Below are 20661 nucleotides of genomic sequence, written 5' to 3'. Positions count from 1 at the left end.
CTACACCCATCCTCCCCTCCACCTAAGATGTCCCCTTCTACCCCTTACTATTGCTTAAACTATCCCAGACTGTATTAGAGGAAGTGGGAAGTCATCTCCAGGTTTTGTGGTTAGGTCTTGAGACAGCTGGAGTGGGTGAGACCAGACAGGCATCTATTTCTTGCCTTGGAAATACCAAAGGTGGGCCTCATATCATATGGATCTCAGTCATGGGGAAGCTCAAGGGGGAGAAGGTTGAGATCGGCTACAAGGAAGCAGGTGGAGACAGAGATTTGGGCTGAGCCTTGGAGAGAAAGGAGATGGAGAAAACACATGGATTTTCCTTCTATGATTGGCAAGGAAAGGCAAATGCTACCTTCCCTCTCCCTCTTCCCCATATCCTTTATTCCTTCACCTCCAGTTAAAAAAGAAAAGAAAGAGGGGAAAGAGTCAGCTGCACTGAATTAATTCTGGATCAGGAGCCAGAAATCCCAGGTCCTAGCCCTGGCTCTTCCCCTAATGTGCTGTGTGACCATTTGCAAGCCTTTTAACCAATCTGGTCCTGATTAGCCTTTTCTGTTGAATGGACTACATAACTTCTCAGACTTCTTCAATATCTGATATTCTAGGTGCTTTTTTTTTTTTACCCCAAGTCAGGGGGGAAGAAGAAGTTGAAAAAGAATCCAAACTCCAGAACCATCATTCCAAGGAGATAGGATATGAAATGTCTACTCCCTGACTCCCAGTCACCTAAGAAAACCCCATCCCACTCCCCAAATCTGGATGGTGAAGCTGAGCTCTGCTGGATCTGGATTCTGAACCCTCCTGGGCCAGAGTTGGGACAGATGGCCCTTGGTCAGCAGCCCTGAAACATTGCAACTCCATCTTAGGGTCCCCGTGGCCAACCAGCTGGCTCATTCTGGGAGTCAGTCAGAGAATAATAAACGATCTTGTATATAGACAGAATAGTGGCTACTGACATGGATGCTGGGAGTAACTGTGCAAATTTATCTCTGTCCCCAGTGCCTCAAATTCTACTAGAAATGCATTCCTTTGGGCTAAGAATTGTCTTTTTCTTTCAAATTACACTCCCAGGGAGGTTACATATTAAGTTTGAATGAGGTGATCAGACTTGGACATTAGCAGGCACCAAAAAGGTAAGCAGGGAATAGAGAATTAGCAGGAAACATTAGGGATAAAGATTTTAGGGAATTATTCGGAGAGCTAGAGCCAATTAGCTCAATTTCCTTATTTTACAGATGAGGAAACTGAGGATTACAGAGGTGACTGACTTGTCCAAGCTCACACAGACTCCAAATCCATCTCTCTTTCTATTGAGCCAGGTTATTTGCTACTTCTGGTTGGCCCTGGATGTCACTTCCTGATTTATATTGGTTAGGGATGATAAGGCAAACTCTTCCTAAATTCTGTTCCTTTCCACTGAAGTGATGGATGATATTGGACAGGCCTCTTTTAGGACATCCAGGGAAAGGGCAGAGAGTAGCACACCTTTTTTCTGCGTTTTTTTCTCTAAAATTACCATTATTCTGGGTTAGAGAGAGGATAGGATGACAGATCTCCAATATCACGCTGGATACCTGGATTGGTCTCTTCAACAAACCTCCTCCAAGTGGGGGAAAGGCAATTTGCTTTTATGTATTTGTGTGTTTTATGCATGTGGCTTTACTGATTTCTCAGTGCCATAGTCACAGCCAAGAAGGTGGGATACATAAAGAATGGCAGAGGGGAAAAATGAGATTTTTTTTTAGGAGGTGCATCACGGAATATTTTTAAAAGGGTGAATCGTGATTAGGTAAAAAAGAAACTTTTGCTGGGCAATTTTGTGTCTCTAAGGCATGACCCACTTCAAAGTGCCTGGAGAGTGAAGATGGTTTGACTCAGAACAGTGGGTTTTTTATTTTTTATTTTTATTTTTCATTTTGTCAGTTTCTTTCCTGGTTTTCCTTCTGCTATTTGGGAACTTGACAGACACACCTCCACACATGGCATGATTATCCAAGGTGGTAATTCATAAATCTCCAAGCTGCCAATTGTAGAAGAAAGATCATAGGATTTTAGAATTAGATGAGACCAGAAAAGATAATCCAATCTAGTCCACTCTGTAGATTGAGGAGATCTTGGCCCAGGAGATTAAGTGATTTACCTGATAAGTGTAAGAGGTATATAGACTCCTTATCCAGGATTCCTCCAATTATATATACCACACTGTCTCAGGAGACCAAGATAGAATAAGCAATAACCTACTTTTTGCTCAACTCAAAATGTAAGGTGGATTTCTTGGGGTTCAGACAGTTGGGTGGTTGAGTTAAGAAAAAAGGAAAACAATTATAGATCTAAAATCCAACAATACAAATCCCTACCATTTCCAAAGGCTCAGGGAAACCATAAGCAGTGGCCTTCAAACCACATGCAGGGGGATGGGTTTAAGTGGGGTATGATTCACAACAAAATGTATCTCTAAGGTGCAAAGAGATTTTAGACCAATCCCTTCCCTTGCCCCAACCCTCCCCCACCAAAACCATACTTTTTGATTTTTATTATTATTATTAATATGGTTCTGCTTTTCTATTACAAATGGAATCTAAGTTTCCTTATGAGCAACATGAGCTAAGGTGTAGATAATTGTGCTTGCTGTTGTCGGACACCACAGGTGGGGAACTGGTGTCCACTTCCCTGGGATGGATGGAGCCTGCTCAAGGGAAAAGAGACAGTTCTAGCCCCAGGAAGTCTTCCAGTGTATCCCTAATCCCCTTCAGCCAGATGCTGGGGCCTTCTTTGGCTGTTCCATTCCACTGTGGGGGAAGGAAGTTCTGATCTCTTGTGTTTTTTTTTTTAAATTAAAAAATGTTCTTTTTTGGAATTATATTTTAATTTAATATATATGTATTTTTTTGTAAACAGTCTCACCAGCGCTAAGTTGAAAAATTAAAAACCTGATGTCTCCCCCCTAAGTTAAAAACCAGTGTGCAGCATTGCACCTACCCAGCTGCCATCCCCAGGCAAGCTCAACTGTGTCTCCTGGCCAGATTAATTCTCAGTCTGTTCTAACCTGATTAGGTTTCAGGCTATGCAACACTGAGACTCTTTGTGACCTTTGACTTCAAGGAGCTATTTGCTGTCTTAACAGGCATCCAAGGGAAAAGCCCCGGGTCCTGAATGAGACCCCTATGCAGCCCCCCGGGGGCTGAGCCCACAGACTGAACCTTGGGGAAAGACCCTCCAGCCAGCGATGACCAGAAGTCTAAACCCTCAGGGGTCTGCTTGTGACTTCTTATCCCTCTCCCTGCCAACCCTTTCAAGGTTATTGCGATGAAACATGTGAAACTACTAAGACACTACTAAAATCTTCAACCATCCCTATGGCACTTAACAATGTTCTGCATAAACCTGGGTGGATTGTAGGGGAAAAGAGAAGAGGAAAAACTGAACCAGCAAGGCTCAGATTTCTGACTCCCTTCTGTAAGATCTCTGATCAAGAGCTATTGTGGCCTGAAGTCTATCAAACTCATGTCTGTTTTCAGGGCTCAGGTCATCCAGACCTCGACTGTCATCCTCCTCCTCCTCATCTTCATCCCGACTCATGAAAGCCAGTTCGTTCTCATAGCAAAAGGAGTTGGTGCTTGGGAGCAAAAACTTATTTTCTACCAAGTCCTTGGCACTGCAACGGGGCGTGGATGGGACCTCATAGGTTTTGTGAAAGTGAGAATAGTCGATTTTATATTGGTTTTTCTCCTCAAACAGGACGGGCTCAAAGCGGTGACCCCAGAGGATCTCGTTGGCCAGGTAGGAACTCCTGGCCTGCGTGGTCATGGCCGTGGCCTCCACCATCCCTTCCAAGATGACCACGATCTCAAAGTCATCAGTTTCCAAGTCCTGCCGGCTGATCCCAAACAGGGGGCTCTCCTCATCGATCTCGTGGAGGATGGTAATGGGGGACACCAAAAAGATGCGGTCTAGACCTTTGTCAAAGCCGACATCAATGTCGATCTGGTCAAGGGGGATGTACTCCCCTTCTTCGGTGACCCTCGGCTTGATCAGCTGAGCTCTAACGTGAGCCTCCACGATGTGACTCTTGCGTAAGTTCCCCACCCGCCACATAAGGCAAAGCTTCCCATCTCTCATGGCCACCACCGCGTTATGGCTGAAGAGCAAGGTCTGGGCCCGTTTCTTGGGCCTGGCCATCTTGGCCATGATGGCCCCAATCATGAAGGAGTCTATGATACAGCCAACAATAGACTGTACCACCACCATGAACACGGCAATGGGGCACTCCTCCGTCACACAACGGAGGCCGTAGCCGATGGTCGTCTGCGTCTCAATGGAGAACAAGAAGGCAGCCATGAAGCCGTGCACCTGCTGAATGCAGGGCTTGTAGTTCCTCTCGTCCAGGGATTTCTCCATGTCCCCGTGCACAATAGCGATGACCCAGAAAATCACCCCAAAGAGCAACCAAGAAACCAGGAAGGCAAGAGAGAAAATCAGTAGCATATATCTCCACCGGATATCCACACAGGTCGTGAACATGTCAGCCAGGTACCTCTGAGACTTGTCGTCCATGTTGGCAAACTCAATGTTGCACTGGCCATTCTTTTTGACAAAGCGGTTACGACATTTCCTGCGCGTGTGGATTTTGCCATTGCCAAAGCCATTGGCTCCTGGCATTGTGGCTAGATGCAATCCGTCTTCTTCGGAGGATACTATACTATAAGGGTTGACCCTCCCTGCAGTCATCCCTGAGGAACTGGCGTTGTGGGCCGGGGGGGTCCCTTGGATCTTTGGACTCCCCCCTGTCCCTGACGACCCACTGGGGCCTGCTCCCCTCTGAGAGAAGTCCAAAGTTTTACAGATGTGGCCAGCGCTCAGGTCCAATAAGTTGGGGAGAGTACCTGCAACAAAGAGACAAAGGCTGCAGTTAAACATGAATAGAATATAAACCAGAGTACAGGAGAGACTGAATCCGCTTACAGTGATGGTAATGGCGGACATGGGCAAGATTAGGAGCTGGTGTGGAACTGAGGTTCATACTTGCACAAGCTTAGAACATTTCCCACTATAGAATGTAAGCTCCTCAAAGGCCCCTCTAATTCAATCAGACTTGCCCATATGGAAACTAATCTAAATATTATAAAGTATTTTATTCACAACAATCTTAAGACAGGTTAAGGCAGGTTAAGAACTTCTGATTCCAATTTCCTGAGTTAATGGAGGAGGAAATTCAGGCCTAGAAATGGAGTGTGGCTCACCCAAAGTCACACAGCAGGAACAGAGGTGAGATTAGAAATCAGGTCTCCCAAGTCCTGCTAGCCTGTCCTTTTTTCTGTACCATATTTAACAAACACAGCTATTACTTTAAGGAAGGCACAGACTCTGCCTCCCAAGTTTATTTCCTGCCACCTCATCTCTGGTGTTTCCCTCTTGTTGCTGGGACAAATCAAACTCATGCTCATCAGGGCTTGGCTGAGGATATCTGAGCACGCGGGTGAACTGTGTATGTCCTACCCCAGCTGCATGGCCTGGCACCAATTGACAACTCTCCATCACATGGGCCTCACCACTCCCTGCCAGGCCCTTTCCAAGCCACGTGCCCATTGACATCACTGGGCCCTGGGGCCCCAAAGTCAAGGGCAAGGACCGGGAAAAGCCTTGCAGCTCTGCTCCAGCTAGTGAAACTACCAGCCACCTTCTGCTCAGTGATTCAGTATGGGACAATGGGTGGAAACAAGGGCAGGGGAGGGATGGGAAACCTGGGGACAGCTCATTGACTCAATTCCTAAGAATATGTGATAGCTGCAACCCCAGTAGGGTAAGTGGCTAAAACAGCTTTAATTACAGATTTGGTCCTAGCTATTGCTTTCTCCCATTTCCACCCCCAATCCCCAGAGCTGTTTAATTAGGTTGGCTGGGCTGAAGCAGAGCTATTGATTCCTTGAGTTCAGCTCCATGCCCTAGGCAGTGACTGAAGCAAAGGACAGAAACTGTCTCTCATTCCTCTTCCCCTCCCCATTGGGTATCTCACTAAATCTATGGAGCTGTTGCAGATGGAGACCTAAATGGGACTTATCTGAGGTGTAGGAATCAGGACCCACCTTTTCTATGTTGTTTTCAGTTCAATACACATAATCTGATCTAAACTTCATTGTTGTTATTTTCTAAAATTATTTTTTTGATATCTACAGTTTTGACTTCATAGTCTTTCTTGATTATCATCTCCCTCTCCAATTAGCATATGTGACCACTTGTGACAATGTGTACCACATTATGTACCCATAGTCCCTCACCTCTCTCCTAGGGAGCTTTTTAAAAGGAACTTTTTAAAAATCTCTTTTCTGAAGTCAAATATAACTTTATGATTTTTTTAAAATAATGAGGGAAAATCACATTCTTTCTCTGGGTTCAGTTTTCTGACCCATAAAGTGTCAGGGTTATGATGGATCAAGTATTCTTAAAATGAAGTCTATGAACAATATACATACACACATACATGCATATATATATTTACACACATGTACTTGCATATTATATACAAATTCATAAAATATATAGGCATCTATCTATATGTATGTAAAATTTATTTCTTTTGCAATCCTACATATTTTACTTTATGCATTTAAAAACAGTATTCTGAGAAGGAGTTCATAGATTTCATCAGCCCGGCAATGGGTATCTAGAACACCAAAAGAATTAAGAATATTTTTCCCAGATAGCTTGTAAAATCTTTCCCAACACTAACATTCTATGTTCTAGTTCCTTTCCAGTTCTGACATTATGTGTGCTAAGGTCTCTAGCAGAGCTGATATTCCACGACCTATGGATCCTTTTGTTTGTTATGATGATAGTTATCTCCTGGGACCAAATAGTTCATTCCTGTTATTTGCCCAGGAGTCTGAGGACTATGAGGGGAAGCTTCATATCCACCAGGCTGAAGAGGGGAGGTTGCTGGCACTTGAAGACAGGGAGAGCGGGTTTCTATCAGCTTGTCCAACCTGTTGGATCCCCTTCTAACCAATCAGATGCTACAAGCTGGGAACTTCCTCCTAGAATGTGGTCTGGAAAGTGTTCTCTAATAGAAGTCCCCTTCACTGCTGTGGCAAGAATATTGGAGCATGAATAGAATTGAAGAAGAAGAAGAGCTATATTCCAGGCATTGGAGCAGTATAGAACCATAGGACCTATAACTGGAAGAAACATTAAGACATGATGGGGTCACAGATGTCAAGTGGACACTATGGAGGATGTCTAATATAACCTTTCATTTTCAAATGAAATTGAAGATCACAGAGGTTGAGCCATTTGCCCCAAATCATGGAGATATAGTGATGAACCTATTTTTACTTCAAATACATTGATATTTTCATTATATATAACCCCCCACAATACTGGGTATATCACACCTAAATTACTAGAGGGCCTGGGCAGATTGTATCTCATCACTTTCCCCAGTATCTTTGAATATTCAGAGGTCAAGCCACTAGTACTGACTATGAATCTAAATGGGCTTTCCCCAACCCTAGTAGGCTTTGTGTGGACCTCAGTTAATATTTACTGACCCAGGCAGGTCTTTGACCCCAATTCTTTGCTACTTCTTTCCCCTAGCTCCTCAGGGTTTTCAGTGACAATCTATAGAAGCTAAGCTCACTTTCCCCATTAGGACATTACACTCAGATATCTTGGGACTGTTGGGAGTGGGGCCAATAATCATTTGATTCTTGGCTCATACATTTCCACCTCCTGTTCTCTTTATCCTTGTCATATTGTGCAGCCTTCTGCCTTATAGATCATATAGTCTATAGTCTATATATGGTCCCATATAAAGTACCTTATAGTTCATCTAGTCTAACTACCTCATTTTACAGGAAAGGAGTCTGAGGCCAAAAGAAATTAGGATAAAAGGTTTTAAACATAAATTCTTTAATTCCAAACACTTCCAGACTCTAATAAGTGACTTATCCAAGTTCACATAGGAAGAAGGGGCAGAGCTCAGATTTAAACCCAGTTCAGCTGGCTGTAATAGCCTAATGACTATCTCCTAAGACCAGATATTTTATTCCCAACATTTGCCCAGGAGCCTGGGGACCATGCTGCTTTCTATGTGTTTACATATACCTAATCATCAAATTATGGCCTGGAAAGGAAATCACACAGTAATTTAGGCCATCTTCAAGCGAAAGCTAGAACGTTAGAATCTGAAATGTCAGAACTGGAAATTAGATTTGAGTGGTGTTTAAAGCCCTTCCCAGCCGGGTCCCAGTGACCTTTCTAGATTTAGTATGTATTGCTTTCCTTCCCATCCTCATTCAACATGACTTCCTTGGTGTTTTCCTGTGTACCACACTCCATCTCTTGTGTCAGTGACTTAGCAGAGTAGGTCCCTCATTTCTGTACTACTCTACTCTACCTTCTCACCTCGGCCTTTTGAAATTCTTGACCCCATCTTCCACATGAAGTCTCTTTTGGTTCACCCTGCCCAGCTTCTAGTGCCCTAGCTCCCAAACTACTTTGTATCCTTTTTTTAAAAATTTAAAAAGAAATTTTAGGTTTTGTAAGGGCTAATATTACAGAATTATCTATGTATATGTTTTGAAAAATAAAAAAAGCTTTAAATAAAAATTGGGAAAACATGAGTGGAATGGGGCTGTTCTCTTTTCTGGAAAAAATGTAGGCTCCCTGAAGACAGGAACTGTTTCATTTTTTCTTTGTATTCCTGGTACCTAGCACAGTGCCTAGTATGTGGTAGATACTAAATGCTTGTCGATTAATTGGTTCATTGAGCTCAGGCAGATGGGGACCTTTCTCCCTTGAAGTCTTCCTGCCAAGGTGACTTTTCATGGCCCATGTCCATAGCCCCTGGACAGGAAGGAAAAACCAGTGTGGTCTATTAGCACTCCCTTAATACAAGCTCTACTTATGGCAAGCTCGATGTTATGGTCTCACCATTGGGGCCAGGGGCAGAGGCCTGGTCACATAATGCTGGAGGGCGTTTGGCCCTGGGCCAGGATGATGATAGTCTCCGGTCTGCTTTTCTGACAGGTTGGCTGGAAGTAGAGCCTGTCCCTCGGTCCGGGACCCCACCAAGGGAGTCACTGACCGGGAGTGTCAGGCGCCGTCTCTGCCTAAAGGAACACCATTGGGTTGCAGGTTTGGAGGGCTCAATGGCCTTGAAGGAAGTCCACTTTGTCATCGTGAGGGCTGAGGCCAAAGCAGGGACACTGCTCCTTTGTTCCAGCTCTGGGTCAGTCAGGCTGGACCAATAGCTATTAAGCACTAATGAAGTGATGAACAGCTGGGGTTGGGGGTGCTCCAAGAGGTTCAGACAGCCCTGCCTGTGCAGGACAGAATTATAATCAAAAAGAGACAATGGAAACTGGAAAGAAATCTTCCTTTTCCCCTCCCTCCCTCCTTTTCTCCCTCTCTCCCATTCTCTCTAACTTCCATCCCCAAAATAGAGGTCAGGAAAGACCAACTCATGATGTGAGGGGAGTGCCCAGAAGGCACTCGAGAATATGCATATTCATCAATAGAGAGGCCTGCCCTTTTCCAAGGGCAAAGAGGGACCCTTTCAGCATAGGTGATGATGGCTCACTAAGTACAATTGTTCTTCTAAGATTAACTCTGTTACAGTGTTCACCACAATGGTGAAGAGTCTACCTATGAAGGCTGGTTGAAGGAACCAGGAATTTTTATGGAGAAGAGAAGAAGAGAAGAAAAGAAGAGATGCGATAGCTAAATTCAGGTATCTGAAGGGTTCCTATCTGTGAAATGAAGGAGTTGGGCTAAACAACCTTTGAGGCTGCTTTCACTTCTAGCCTTATGCTCCTGTGTGGAGGAGGTGAAAGACTCTGTCTGCCCTCTGTGAACCGGGCAGGGAGCAATGATTCCTCCAAGTGATGATGGACTAAATGTGTAGAATAATATAAGGCCAATATGTGAATTTGTTGGTTTGTTCATTTGTATATTTGTTCTTTTTTTTTCTTCCTCCCTCTCTCCCTCCTCTCTTCTTTCCTTCCTTCCTTTTTCTTCCTTCCTTCTTCTTCCTTCTCTCCCTTCCTTCTCTCCTTCTTTCCTTCTTTTTTTCTTCCTCCCTCCCTGCCTTTCTCCTTTCAATTCTTTTTTGTTTTCTTCATCCATCCTTCTTTCCTCCCTTGTTTCTTTTTCTCCCTTCTCCCCTTCCTTTATTCATTTTTTGCATTCTTTTTTCCTTCCTTCCTTCCTTCCTTCCTTCTTTCTTCCTTTTTTTAATTTTAAATTGGCTATTGGGGATAGGAGGGAAAGAAAACAAATGCTTATCAATTAAAGGGAAAAGAGAAACAATGAAGTCGAATAATATATTTAGATCTGAAAGCATCCTTAGATGCCCCAAAATCTATCCCCATCATTTCATGCATAGGAAACAGAGGCTCAGCAAGGTTAAATAATTTTCCCAAGGTCACATAGAAAATATCTGAGGCAGGATTTGAAGTCAAAAGCATTCTGACCTGAGATCTAGTACTCTGTCTCTTACATCATCTTGTTTCTTAGAATCATAAAACCTCTGAGTTGGAAAGTGCCTCAAAAACCATCTAATTCAAACCTATATTTAGTGAAGAATCCCCTATGTAACATAGCAGACAAATGATCATTCTGGCTTTATTTGAAGACCTCCAGTAAGGGAGAATAATACACTATCTCTCAAGGCAGCCCATTACACTTTGGACAGCATCCCAAGAACAGCCACTGCTGTTACTATTTGTTTGAAACCATAAATAGAAAATAACTAAACTTGTGTGTGTGTGTGTGTGTGTGTGTGTGTGTGTGAATGAGTGATTATAGGGATTTAATACAACAAGGACAGACACAACAAATGAAACATAGGTCATAATCAGCAAACCACCAATCATAAAGGAAATAATGAAATGCCAAATATACACAATCCACACAGAGGGTAAGAACAGCAATATACAATGTTGCTATCTTCAAAACTGATTTAAAATAACAGCAACAATAACCACCACTACAGATAAAAATAACATACTTGACTGGTGGCCAAAGTAGTATAGTATATTAAGATTGGATGAAAAGAAGAAATAAAATCACGGAATGTGAGAGAAAGAAGGAACCTTAGGAAGCATCCTATCACCCCCTCATTTCACAGTTAAGGAAATTGAGAAACGTGAGAGATGGAACTAGAAAATTAATAAAAATGCTATTCATTCTCATCATCATCATCATTATCATTATCAAAGATGATTGTTGGTTGAAGATATACCTGCTCAAGAGCCCTAGAAAGCATATGTATATAGGTATATAGATACATACACATGAATACACAATACGTATATGTATGTTTATATGCACCTATGTTGTGTATATATGTTGTTATATCCCTTATGATCACTATATACAATATATAAATATATATATATGTGCCTATGTATATACATAACCTACATATACATGGAGTATCCATAAAATTTTAGTGAAATTTTAAGGCATTAAAATTCTTTGATGGGACAGCTAGGTTCTTCAGAGGAGATATGTGTGTATATATACACATACATATAAATATATACCACATATATTACATATATACACACACGTATACAAATGCACATATACACAAACATATATAAGTGTATATTTATACATATTAACAAATGTGTTTATATGCAAGAAGACAAGTAGGTGGTGTAGTAGTTAGAATACTGGAAATGGCAAAACACTCCAGTATCTCTGCCAAGAAAATCACAAATTGGGTTGCAAAGAGTTGGACATGACTGAAATGACTCAACAAAGTGTGTACATCTATGTATATATACATATATGCCTAAACAAAGCTATTATGTAAACATTTTTATACATGCATATATGTGTATTAGTCTCACAGTAATATGGATAGAATGCTGGATTCAAGGCAGGAAGGTATACGTTGTATGACCATGGACAAATGTCCTAGCTTCTCTAAGTACCAACTTAGGCAATTCTTAAGCACATTATAGTTCAGAGCAGATACTATATGTATCATTGACAAGATTTCTTTTATAGGTAAAGTTTTAAATCCTTGATTAGTGACATACCCAATATGGAATACATAATGTAAATTATATAAGATGTGAGTCTGGATGGACCTGTAATTTCATCAGTTTAGGGAACTCCTGGTGAGGGACCTCCCGAATCAATACAGAGAGCTACCAGTTTTTCAACTTAGAGTGAGTTTACATATGTGTGTAAATGTAGATTGTATATATGTTTGTCTGTCTGTCCAACTCTTTGTCCATCCATCTATCTGCTGCCTGTTTACCTACCTCTCTAGTTAATTATTATATAGTCTATCACTCTAGGTGGACAGGGAACTGTCCATATAGAAAATGGAATTTTCAGACAATGAAACTACCTCTACCACTACAGATTGGTCTTTTCTTTGCAACTCACAGTCTTAGCAAAGTGCCTAGAACACTGAGAAATTACGTGATTTGTCCAGGGTCACACAGCCCATGTGACAGAGCTGGACTTGAATACCAGTCTTCCCAAATGTGAAATCAGATTTTTACCCGATTTTCCACATGAGTTCTCAGATATTCATCTATTTGTATATGTATATATATGCATGTATACATGTATCCGTATATACCCATAGGGTGTTCATAAAGTCCTACTGCAGTTTTAAGCAAATAAATAACATGCAAAAACCATTTAAAATCATAAAAGAACATTCTTTTAAGAGAAAGCATTCAGATTTAAGTGACTTGCCCAGGATCACACAGCTAATAAATATCTGAGACTAGTTTTGAACTCAGGTCCTAGGGCCAGTGATCTATCCACTGTACCCACATATCTACCCCTGTCAAAGAATTTTAATGACTTTAAAATACAATAAAACTTTGGGGATACCCCAAGTAGATGTATATTATACATGTACACATGCACACACACATATATATGCACACGAATATTCCTGTGTATATATACATATATTGCATTATACATATAACAAATATATGAAATATTTAATACACTAATAATTATAAATAATATCAACAATAGCTTAGCTTATACTTATAAGCTTAAAAAATGCTTTATGTACATTTAATTTGATCTTCATGACAGTTCTTGAGGTAGATAACATAACTATTATTTTCTCCATTTTACAGATAGGGAAACTGAGACTCAGCGAGTTTGGAACTTGTCCAGAATCGACAAAGCCAAGAGATGATGTTAGGTCTTTTGGCTCCAAAGCAAACCTTCTACCAACTACTCCAAGCTGGCTTTTGAGATATTAGGGATAGATCTATATAGAGATCCCATAAGTCTCTAACATTAACCATTGCTTGTTATGTTGCACATATGCCATTCATTTGATATTGCAGAGTCCTTTTACATTCAATATACATATATATATATATATATATATATATATATATATATATATATATATAATAGGTGACATGTGAAACATAACATCCAATTCTTTAATGTACTACAAATGAACAACAGGTCATTTAAAAAAAATTTTTTTAACAAAAGCAACATCAAGAGATACCAGTATGACTTTAAAGCCTTAGGAAAATCAACAGCCCCAGTAGGGACACTTTGTACTTAACTTTCATCCCTTTATTCTTGAGGACCTTGATTTCCATTTGGGGCTCCTAGTCCCACAACTGAGGACCACTTCTCAGCTCAGTCTTCTACTTCAGGAAATGCGTGAGCCCAAGTTCTTCCTTCTCTAAGTCTGAGATGATTTTGGTTTGGAGAAGACAAGGGATCCACTGGTATTTGAGCTGAGGTGTGTCTTGCCCTCCCACCCTGTAGGTGGGAACTGAAAGAAGGTGCCCCAACCAGGCTCTCCATGTAACTCCCAGGGTGAGGTGGGTGTTGTCACATTCTAAATGGTGACTAGACTCAGGAAAAAAAAAAGTCTCCCAGATAGGAAAATCATTAAGAAGTTCTGTGGTATAGAATGGCCAGGGAGTTATAGCTATTCGCTGAGAAACATCTAAGATGAAATTAGGGTCAAGTTTGGGTTCCACACCGTAGAGTAATGATAAATACCTAGTTTGATCTCGGAGGAGATTGGGCACCAAAATTACAAGTCTTTAGATCCCTTCCATTCCTAATAGCCAAACTTCCCCAGAATAAAAGTGAGACTGCTTTGGAATCTAATAATAATTGGTATTTATATTTATTAATTCATCAACAAGCATTTATTATATTATTTGATGGAGCAGTTAAGAACCATAACGGATGGAGTACCAGGCTTGGAGACAGGAGTTCAAATGTGGCCTCTAATACTTTTTAGATATTATAAGACCCTGGGAAGGTAATTTCATCCTGTTTACCTCAGTTTCTTCATCTGTAAAATGAGCTAGAGAAGGAAATGGCAAACCACTCCAGTATCTTTGCCAAGAAAATTCCAAATGGATCACAAAGAATTGGACATGACTGAACCAAGTGAACAACAATAAATATCAGGAACCAGATATCATTTTGGGAACTAGAAATGAAGAAAACAAAAGGTACCCAGTTCCTACCCTCAAGGAGCTCACAATATAATTGGGGAAGGAAAATATGAACTTAAAACCAGGTAATTGGGACTGGGAGGAGGAAGACACCAACTAATTGGGGCATCAGAAAAGGTTTCATGTTGAAAGTCGCTTTTGAGCTGGGTCTTAAAAGGAAGTAAGGATTCCTAGAGGGGAAGAGTAATGTGAATTCCGGGTCCAAGGGACAGAGAATACTAAGAATGCCTGAGTATGTCATATGAGGAACAGTAAGAGAAGTTTAGCTGAACTATAGCATAAGTGAAGGGAAATAATGTGTATTAACACTAGAAATGTAGATTGGAGTCAGGTTGTAAAGACCTTTAAATGCCAAACAGAGGAATTGATGTTTCAATTATCAAAGCAATTGGGAACTGCTGGAACTTATTGTGTGGAAGAGTGTTCTGGTTAGATCTATACTTTAGGACAATTCCTTTTGCAGCTATGTGGAGGATGGATTGGAGTGGGGTCATACTTTCAAATCTACAATAACTTTAGGTACATTTTCTCATTTGATCCCCAACAGCAACTTTGTGAGATAATCCTTTCAGATGTTATTACCCTTCAGATAACATTAACTCTATTTTACAGATGAGGAAACTGAGGCTCAGAGAGGTCCATAGACTCACAAATTTTGAGTTTGAAGGTATCTTAGAGGTCATGGAGAGGTCCCAAGGAAGCTCAGAGGTTCACAGGAATTAAGTGGCCTGCCCAAAGTTACACAGGTAATCAGCAGCAGAGCTAGGATTCTCTACTTTTAATCAAGCCCATTTTGTACCATACCTCACTACCTGTTTAAAGTGACCTAGCTGTGCTCACATAGCTAGTGAGTGAAAGAGGTGGTTCCTCCATTCCAAGACCAGCACAATGCAGCAATGCCTTTCCAAAAGATAACATACCATGAAAGGATGTCATAAACAACTAATAAATTCAGGCTTAGAAATAAAGAACTCCCATCAGAAATAACATGGTTCTCTGACAGAACCAACCAGAAGATGACTCTGAGGGGTGCCTTACATTACCATAATGTATTATGTCCAACTATTTGTGACACTATTTGGACTTTTCTTGGCAAAGATCATGCAGTAGTTTGCCATTTCCTTCTCTAGCTCATTTTTACAAATGAGGAAACTGAGGAAACAGAGTGAAGTAACTTAGGGTCACACAGCTAGTAATGTCTGAGGACAGTTTTGAACTCAGATTTTCCAGGTACAAGGTAATTTTTGGGAAACATTTTTAAGTTTGTTCCTCTGGCAGTTTTAACACCAGGAACAGAGTTTTCCATCAATTAATAGATATTTATTGTATCTACTCTACTATTGCATATTTCTTTAATGTTTACAGAGTTTCCTTTGCTATAACCATATGAGGTAGGTTATAGATGTTATTATGCCTATTTTACAGATGAGGAAACTCAGTTAAGTAACTTTCTTAAGATGAAACATCCAATCAATTCTGATGGACATGGCTGTCTTCAACAATGAGATGATTCAAACCAGTTCCAATTGTTCAGTGATGAAGAGAGCCATCTACACCCAGGAGAGAACCATGGGAACAGAGTGTGTAACACAGCATAACATTCTCACTCTGTTATTTGCTTGCATTTTGGTTTTTTTCTCAGTTTTTTTCTTCTTGATCCAATTTTTCTTGTGCAGTGAGATAACTGTATAAATATGTATACATACATTGGATTTAACTTATATTTTAACATATTTAACATGCAATGGACTACCTGCCAGTTAGGGGAGGGGATGTGGGGAAGGTGGGGAAAATTTGGAACAGAAGGCTTTGCAAGTGTCAATGCTGAAAAATTACCCATGCATATGTTTTGTCAATAAAAAGCTTTAATAAAAAAATTTTTAAAACATGAAACATCCACTAAGTGGCAAAAGTTGGATTTATGTCCAAGTCTTCTGAGTTGAGATCCAGTACTCTCTGTAGTACAATACAATGACTTTCTGCTCTAAACAGTGCTCCATACTAGATCTTATGGACTAACCAAGCAAAGAACCAAAAGACAATGTTCCTATTTCCTAGGAACTTATATGTAGTTGTGGCAAATCATATTATGTATAAGGTAAGACACATTCCAGGATTGAGATTTGGATAAGGCCTTATATTTTATCCTTTAGAGATGGAAATAAATGTTCATAAAAGTAAGGATTTACCACTTTTTTATATAGAGTGGCAGAGATGGGTTTTTGTCTCAGATCTCTGCATTCCAAATCTAGTACACTTTTCTGCCAGACCTGGCTGCCCATGAAAAAAAAGCTATCACATTAGAGCGTATGGATTAATTACCAAGTGAGAGGTACAGACTGTACATGCTGTGAACTCAGAGGAGGGAGGGACTCCTATAGTCTGCAGTGATCTGAGGAAGCTTCATAAAAAAGGTATGCCTTGAACTGGAACCTGAACCCTAGGTAGGATTCAAAGGAGGGAAAGGGAAGAAAAGGAGGGCATTCCTTGAAAATGTTTGAGCAAAGGACAGGAGATAGAGAGAACACAAAGTACCTCTGGTAAACAAGGAGTGGACCAGTTCTGCCACTCTAGGATTCCAATAGGTGAGCAAGGTGGGGCAAGATTGAGCCTTAAAGATCCTGACTCTCCTGTAGAGCCTCTCTGGCCTTCAGCTCTCTCTTATGGAAAAATGACAAGGGGCTGAGGAGGAGGCTGGGGTGTGAGAGTAGGGATTGAGCTAGATGTCATCCAATAGAGAGAGCACCAACCTTGAAGTGCTGAAAGGGGTAGTTCTTAAATTAGGTCCCAAAGAATGGATAGGATTCAAAAGGATGGAAAAAAAGATATTACTTAAGGGAAGGATTATTTAAACAAAGGTGGAACTAGTACAAAATGTCTTAGGTGACACTAGAGTGGATAAGATTGGCTACTCTAGAAAGAGTACATGCAATCCTGCCTCAGATGCTTATATGTCTGTATTGTTTTATGAAACAAAAAAGGAATTAAAGCAAGATATCACTAATAATTGGTTTTTTTTAATGCACCAATGGCACAATGTTGCATTTATTTCCTTGTTAGTGAGCTTTTAGAAGATTTATTTTAAGGTAAAAGATTTGCTGCATGACCAACTAGTTATGTTGTTCCACACTTCCTGTTCTGTTTGTATAATCTAATTTCACTTATGAATGAGGAAGGGGAAAAGATTTATGCATACACTTCTTCACATATGTGTACCAGTTCAGAATTTTCAGTAAGATTTAAAAAAAACCTTGCTTCTGTGACATGGGCAAATCATTTAGAGAGAGAGAGAGAGAGAGAGAGAGAGAGAGTGTGTTTCCTTATCTAAAAAATGACTGGTTTGGATTCAGTGGCCTCTAGGGTCCCCATCAATTCTAAATCTATGATCTTATGATAGTCGTATATGTAAAACATTATGTAAATTCTATGTTTTTATTGTTCCCTTCCTTCTTTAAATCTCAGCGACTATTCCCTGTGGTCGTCACACTCCTCCCAACCCCTTGGACACATGGAAACAGTTGCTAGGTCCTCCTCCTTCAGTATCCTCTTCTTCAGATGAAAGGATGGTGATTTATTTCACTTTGCCTCCTCAATCCTATTTCCAGCTGCTTGGGCTGAGAGCACAAGTGTGTCTGTTTGCAGGGTTGCCTTGGATAGTTGAGACAGCACTGGTTACAGTGAAGGCCTTGTTATCAGCCTGATGGGGGAGGATGTCCTGGGAGCTAGAAGTGACCTCAGTTAATTCCAGTGGTCTCCCTCTTATCAGCATCTCTTGTCCTCCGATGTGAATGAAAGGCAATGATTCACTGCCTGTCAATCATTATTTCCTCCCCCAAAGAGCTGGGTGACAAATCTGAGCTATTGTAAATGGTATGTCAGAAGATGAAACTTAAGGAGTACCAGGGATATAAGGGGTCTTAGGACAGAGAACATGAGAATACAGCTGGAAGGGGCCTTAGAGGACAGAACACAAAGATATAGCTGGAAGCAGCTGTAGGATATAGAACACAGAATAATAGAGCTGGAAGAGACCTTAGGATATAGAACACAAGGATACAGTTGGAAGGGGTCTTAGGGCATAGAGCACAAGAGTATTGGAGCTGGATGGGGTTTTAGGGCATAAACACAAAGATACTGTTTTGAAGGGGCCTTAGAACACAGAACACAAAGATACATCTGGAAAAGGCCTTAAGGCACAGAACAATAATACACTGGAAGAGACCTTAGGCTTAGAACACAAGAATGTTCAGCTGGAATAGGCCTGAGGGCATAAAACTCAAGAATGTTGGAGCTGGAAGGAGCCTTAGGGCATGGAACACAGATAATGTTAGAAAGGAGCTTAGACTATAGAACTGGGAATGTCAGAAATAGAAGAGGTTTAAAACCATAGGATATTAGAACTAAAAGTAGCCATAGCATATAGAACTTAGAATGTCAGAACTAGAAGAGAAATTAAAAAATAAAATGTTAGGAATAAAAGGGACTTTATAATGAAAACCTAGAATGTCACAAATTGAAGGGGACTTAGGCTGTGGGATATGAGGCAGTGATATATGGGACCTTAGAATATACAACCTAGAATGTTGGAGTTAGAAGGGCATTTGGAATATAGACAATGTCATCACTGGAAGAGAGATTAGCATACTGACTATTGGGGTTGAATCTCAGTTCTTCTATGTGCTTCCGTACAGGCTCAATCAGGCTCCTTAAGTTTCTCACCTTAGTTTCTTTATCTGTAAAATGAAGGTGTTGGACAGGATGACCTTGGACATCCATGCCAGCTTCAAATCTTTGGTCCTGTGTTAAGTGTATGAACAGAGGACCCAGAATGCTAATTTATATACCTATAGCACTTTAAAGTTTACACATTTTTCTCACAAATCCCATGAGGTAGCATTATCCCCATTTTAGAGAAATAATGAGTGGTTAAATGACTTGAACCCAATCACACAACTAGCAAGACTCTGGGTCAGAATTTGAACTCAGATCTCTTATGATTCTTACCACTTCACTTCAGCAACTTATAAACTTGAAATGCAGAAAATCAGACAAGAAAAGATCTTTGGACAGACAACAGAGACTATAAGTAGATCATGTAGATAAAAAATCAGATGTGCAGATTCTTTTGAACATATAACAGAAGATAGGGCTTCTTAATCTTTTTCCAAGAAAAGTTTTCACCCAAGAAATTTTTACATAACCTCAGGCATGGGTATGTAAAATAGGTATATGAATCAAACATTTACTGATAATAAAGCATAGTTCTGTGCCCACCACATTCAATTATGAAACCCCATATGGGGTTGTAAACCACAGTTTCAAAAGCTGGAAATGTTGGGAAACATCTTGAAGCTCATCTCTTCCTACTCTTGACCCTTCTTCACTACCACTATTATATGGTTGAGGAAACAGAAGCCAGAGAGGGAAATAAGCTAACCAATGTCACACGGTAAGATTGTGGCAAAGCTGGGACTGTTGGTTCCCTGAATCATTTTTTTCTGAAATATCCCAGCTACCTCCTAGGAAATAACTAGATTCCAGCCAGGACTATTCTGCTCTGATGTGAATGGATAGTTTGAAGACTGGGTGATAGATGGTTGAAATATCTAGGTTTCCCACTGGTAAATTGCTGGCTTTTCCCACCTATGCCCATGATGGGTGTGGAGCAAGGTATTCCAGACACACTATAAAGAAGGCTGGCTTAATTTACCTGGTAAAAAACATCACAAAGTAATTAATGGGCTGGAATACTTAGGGGTGAAGGGGTGGGGAGAAGAGATTTTTCTGTTTGCAAAATTTGTTTATATGAATCATAATTCTGGCTTTTCTTGAAAGTATATCCAGTTTCACCACACCCCTTTCCTTTAGATACAGTATTGGGAAGAAGACAGAAACCGCCATTTTTAGGAAGGCTGCTTGGCAGGTGATGAACAAGAACCACAGATCAGGGATCGAAAAATGAAGATCTCTGGGAAGGTTGGTCTGAGAAACAGGTTCGCATGCCTTAGGAATGTCCTTCCACCATTTATACAGGGGAATCATAGCTATAGATGAGATCTCAGAGGCTACTTGAGACCAATTTTCTCATTTTATGCATAAGAAATTGAGGCTCAGTGATATTAATTGCTTTGCTCAGACTCACACAGTAAGTATTTTGCCCATCTTGAATGAC

The 20661-nt window shown here is 40.6% G+C and overlaps 1 protein-coding gene across 3 annotated transcripts in view; it reads right to left on the bottom strand.

Annotated features, from left to right (window-relative positions):
• Nucleotides 1–607: 607 nt before the first annotated feature.
• LOC116419591 (ATP-sensitive inward rectifier potassium channel 12) overlaps nucleotides 608–20661 on the bottom strand; it is a 130098-nt gene continuing 110044 nt past the window's right edge. For 2 of the 3 annotated variants that reach the window (XM_031940481.1, XM_031940486.1), the window contains one exon: nucleotides 608–4886. In XM_031940481.1, the coding sequence (XP_031796341.1) occupies nucleotides 3439–4731 (1293 nt within the window). In that variant the 5' untranslated portion in view covers nucleotides 4732–4886 and the 3' untranslated portion in view covers nucleotides 608–3438. Of the gene's footprint in view, nucleotides 4887–8931; nucleotides 9364–20661 lie in introns of those variants that run through there. The other variant, XM_031940472.1, reaches the window with a different exon arrangement.

This window comes from Sarcophilus harrisii, chromosome 1, assembly GCF_902635505.1.
Source record: "Sarcophilus harrisii chromosome 1, mSarHar1.11, whole genome shotgun sequence".
In the NCBI taxonomy this organism is placed as follows: Eukaryota; Metazoa; Chordata; class Mammalia; order Dasyuromorphia; family Dasyuridae; genus Sarcophilus; species Sarcophilus harrisii.
The sequence above is the reverse complement of the archived record's forward strand: the minus strand, read 5'-3'. Positions and strand labels throughout refer to the sequence as shown.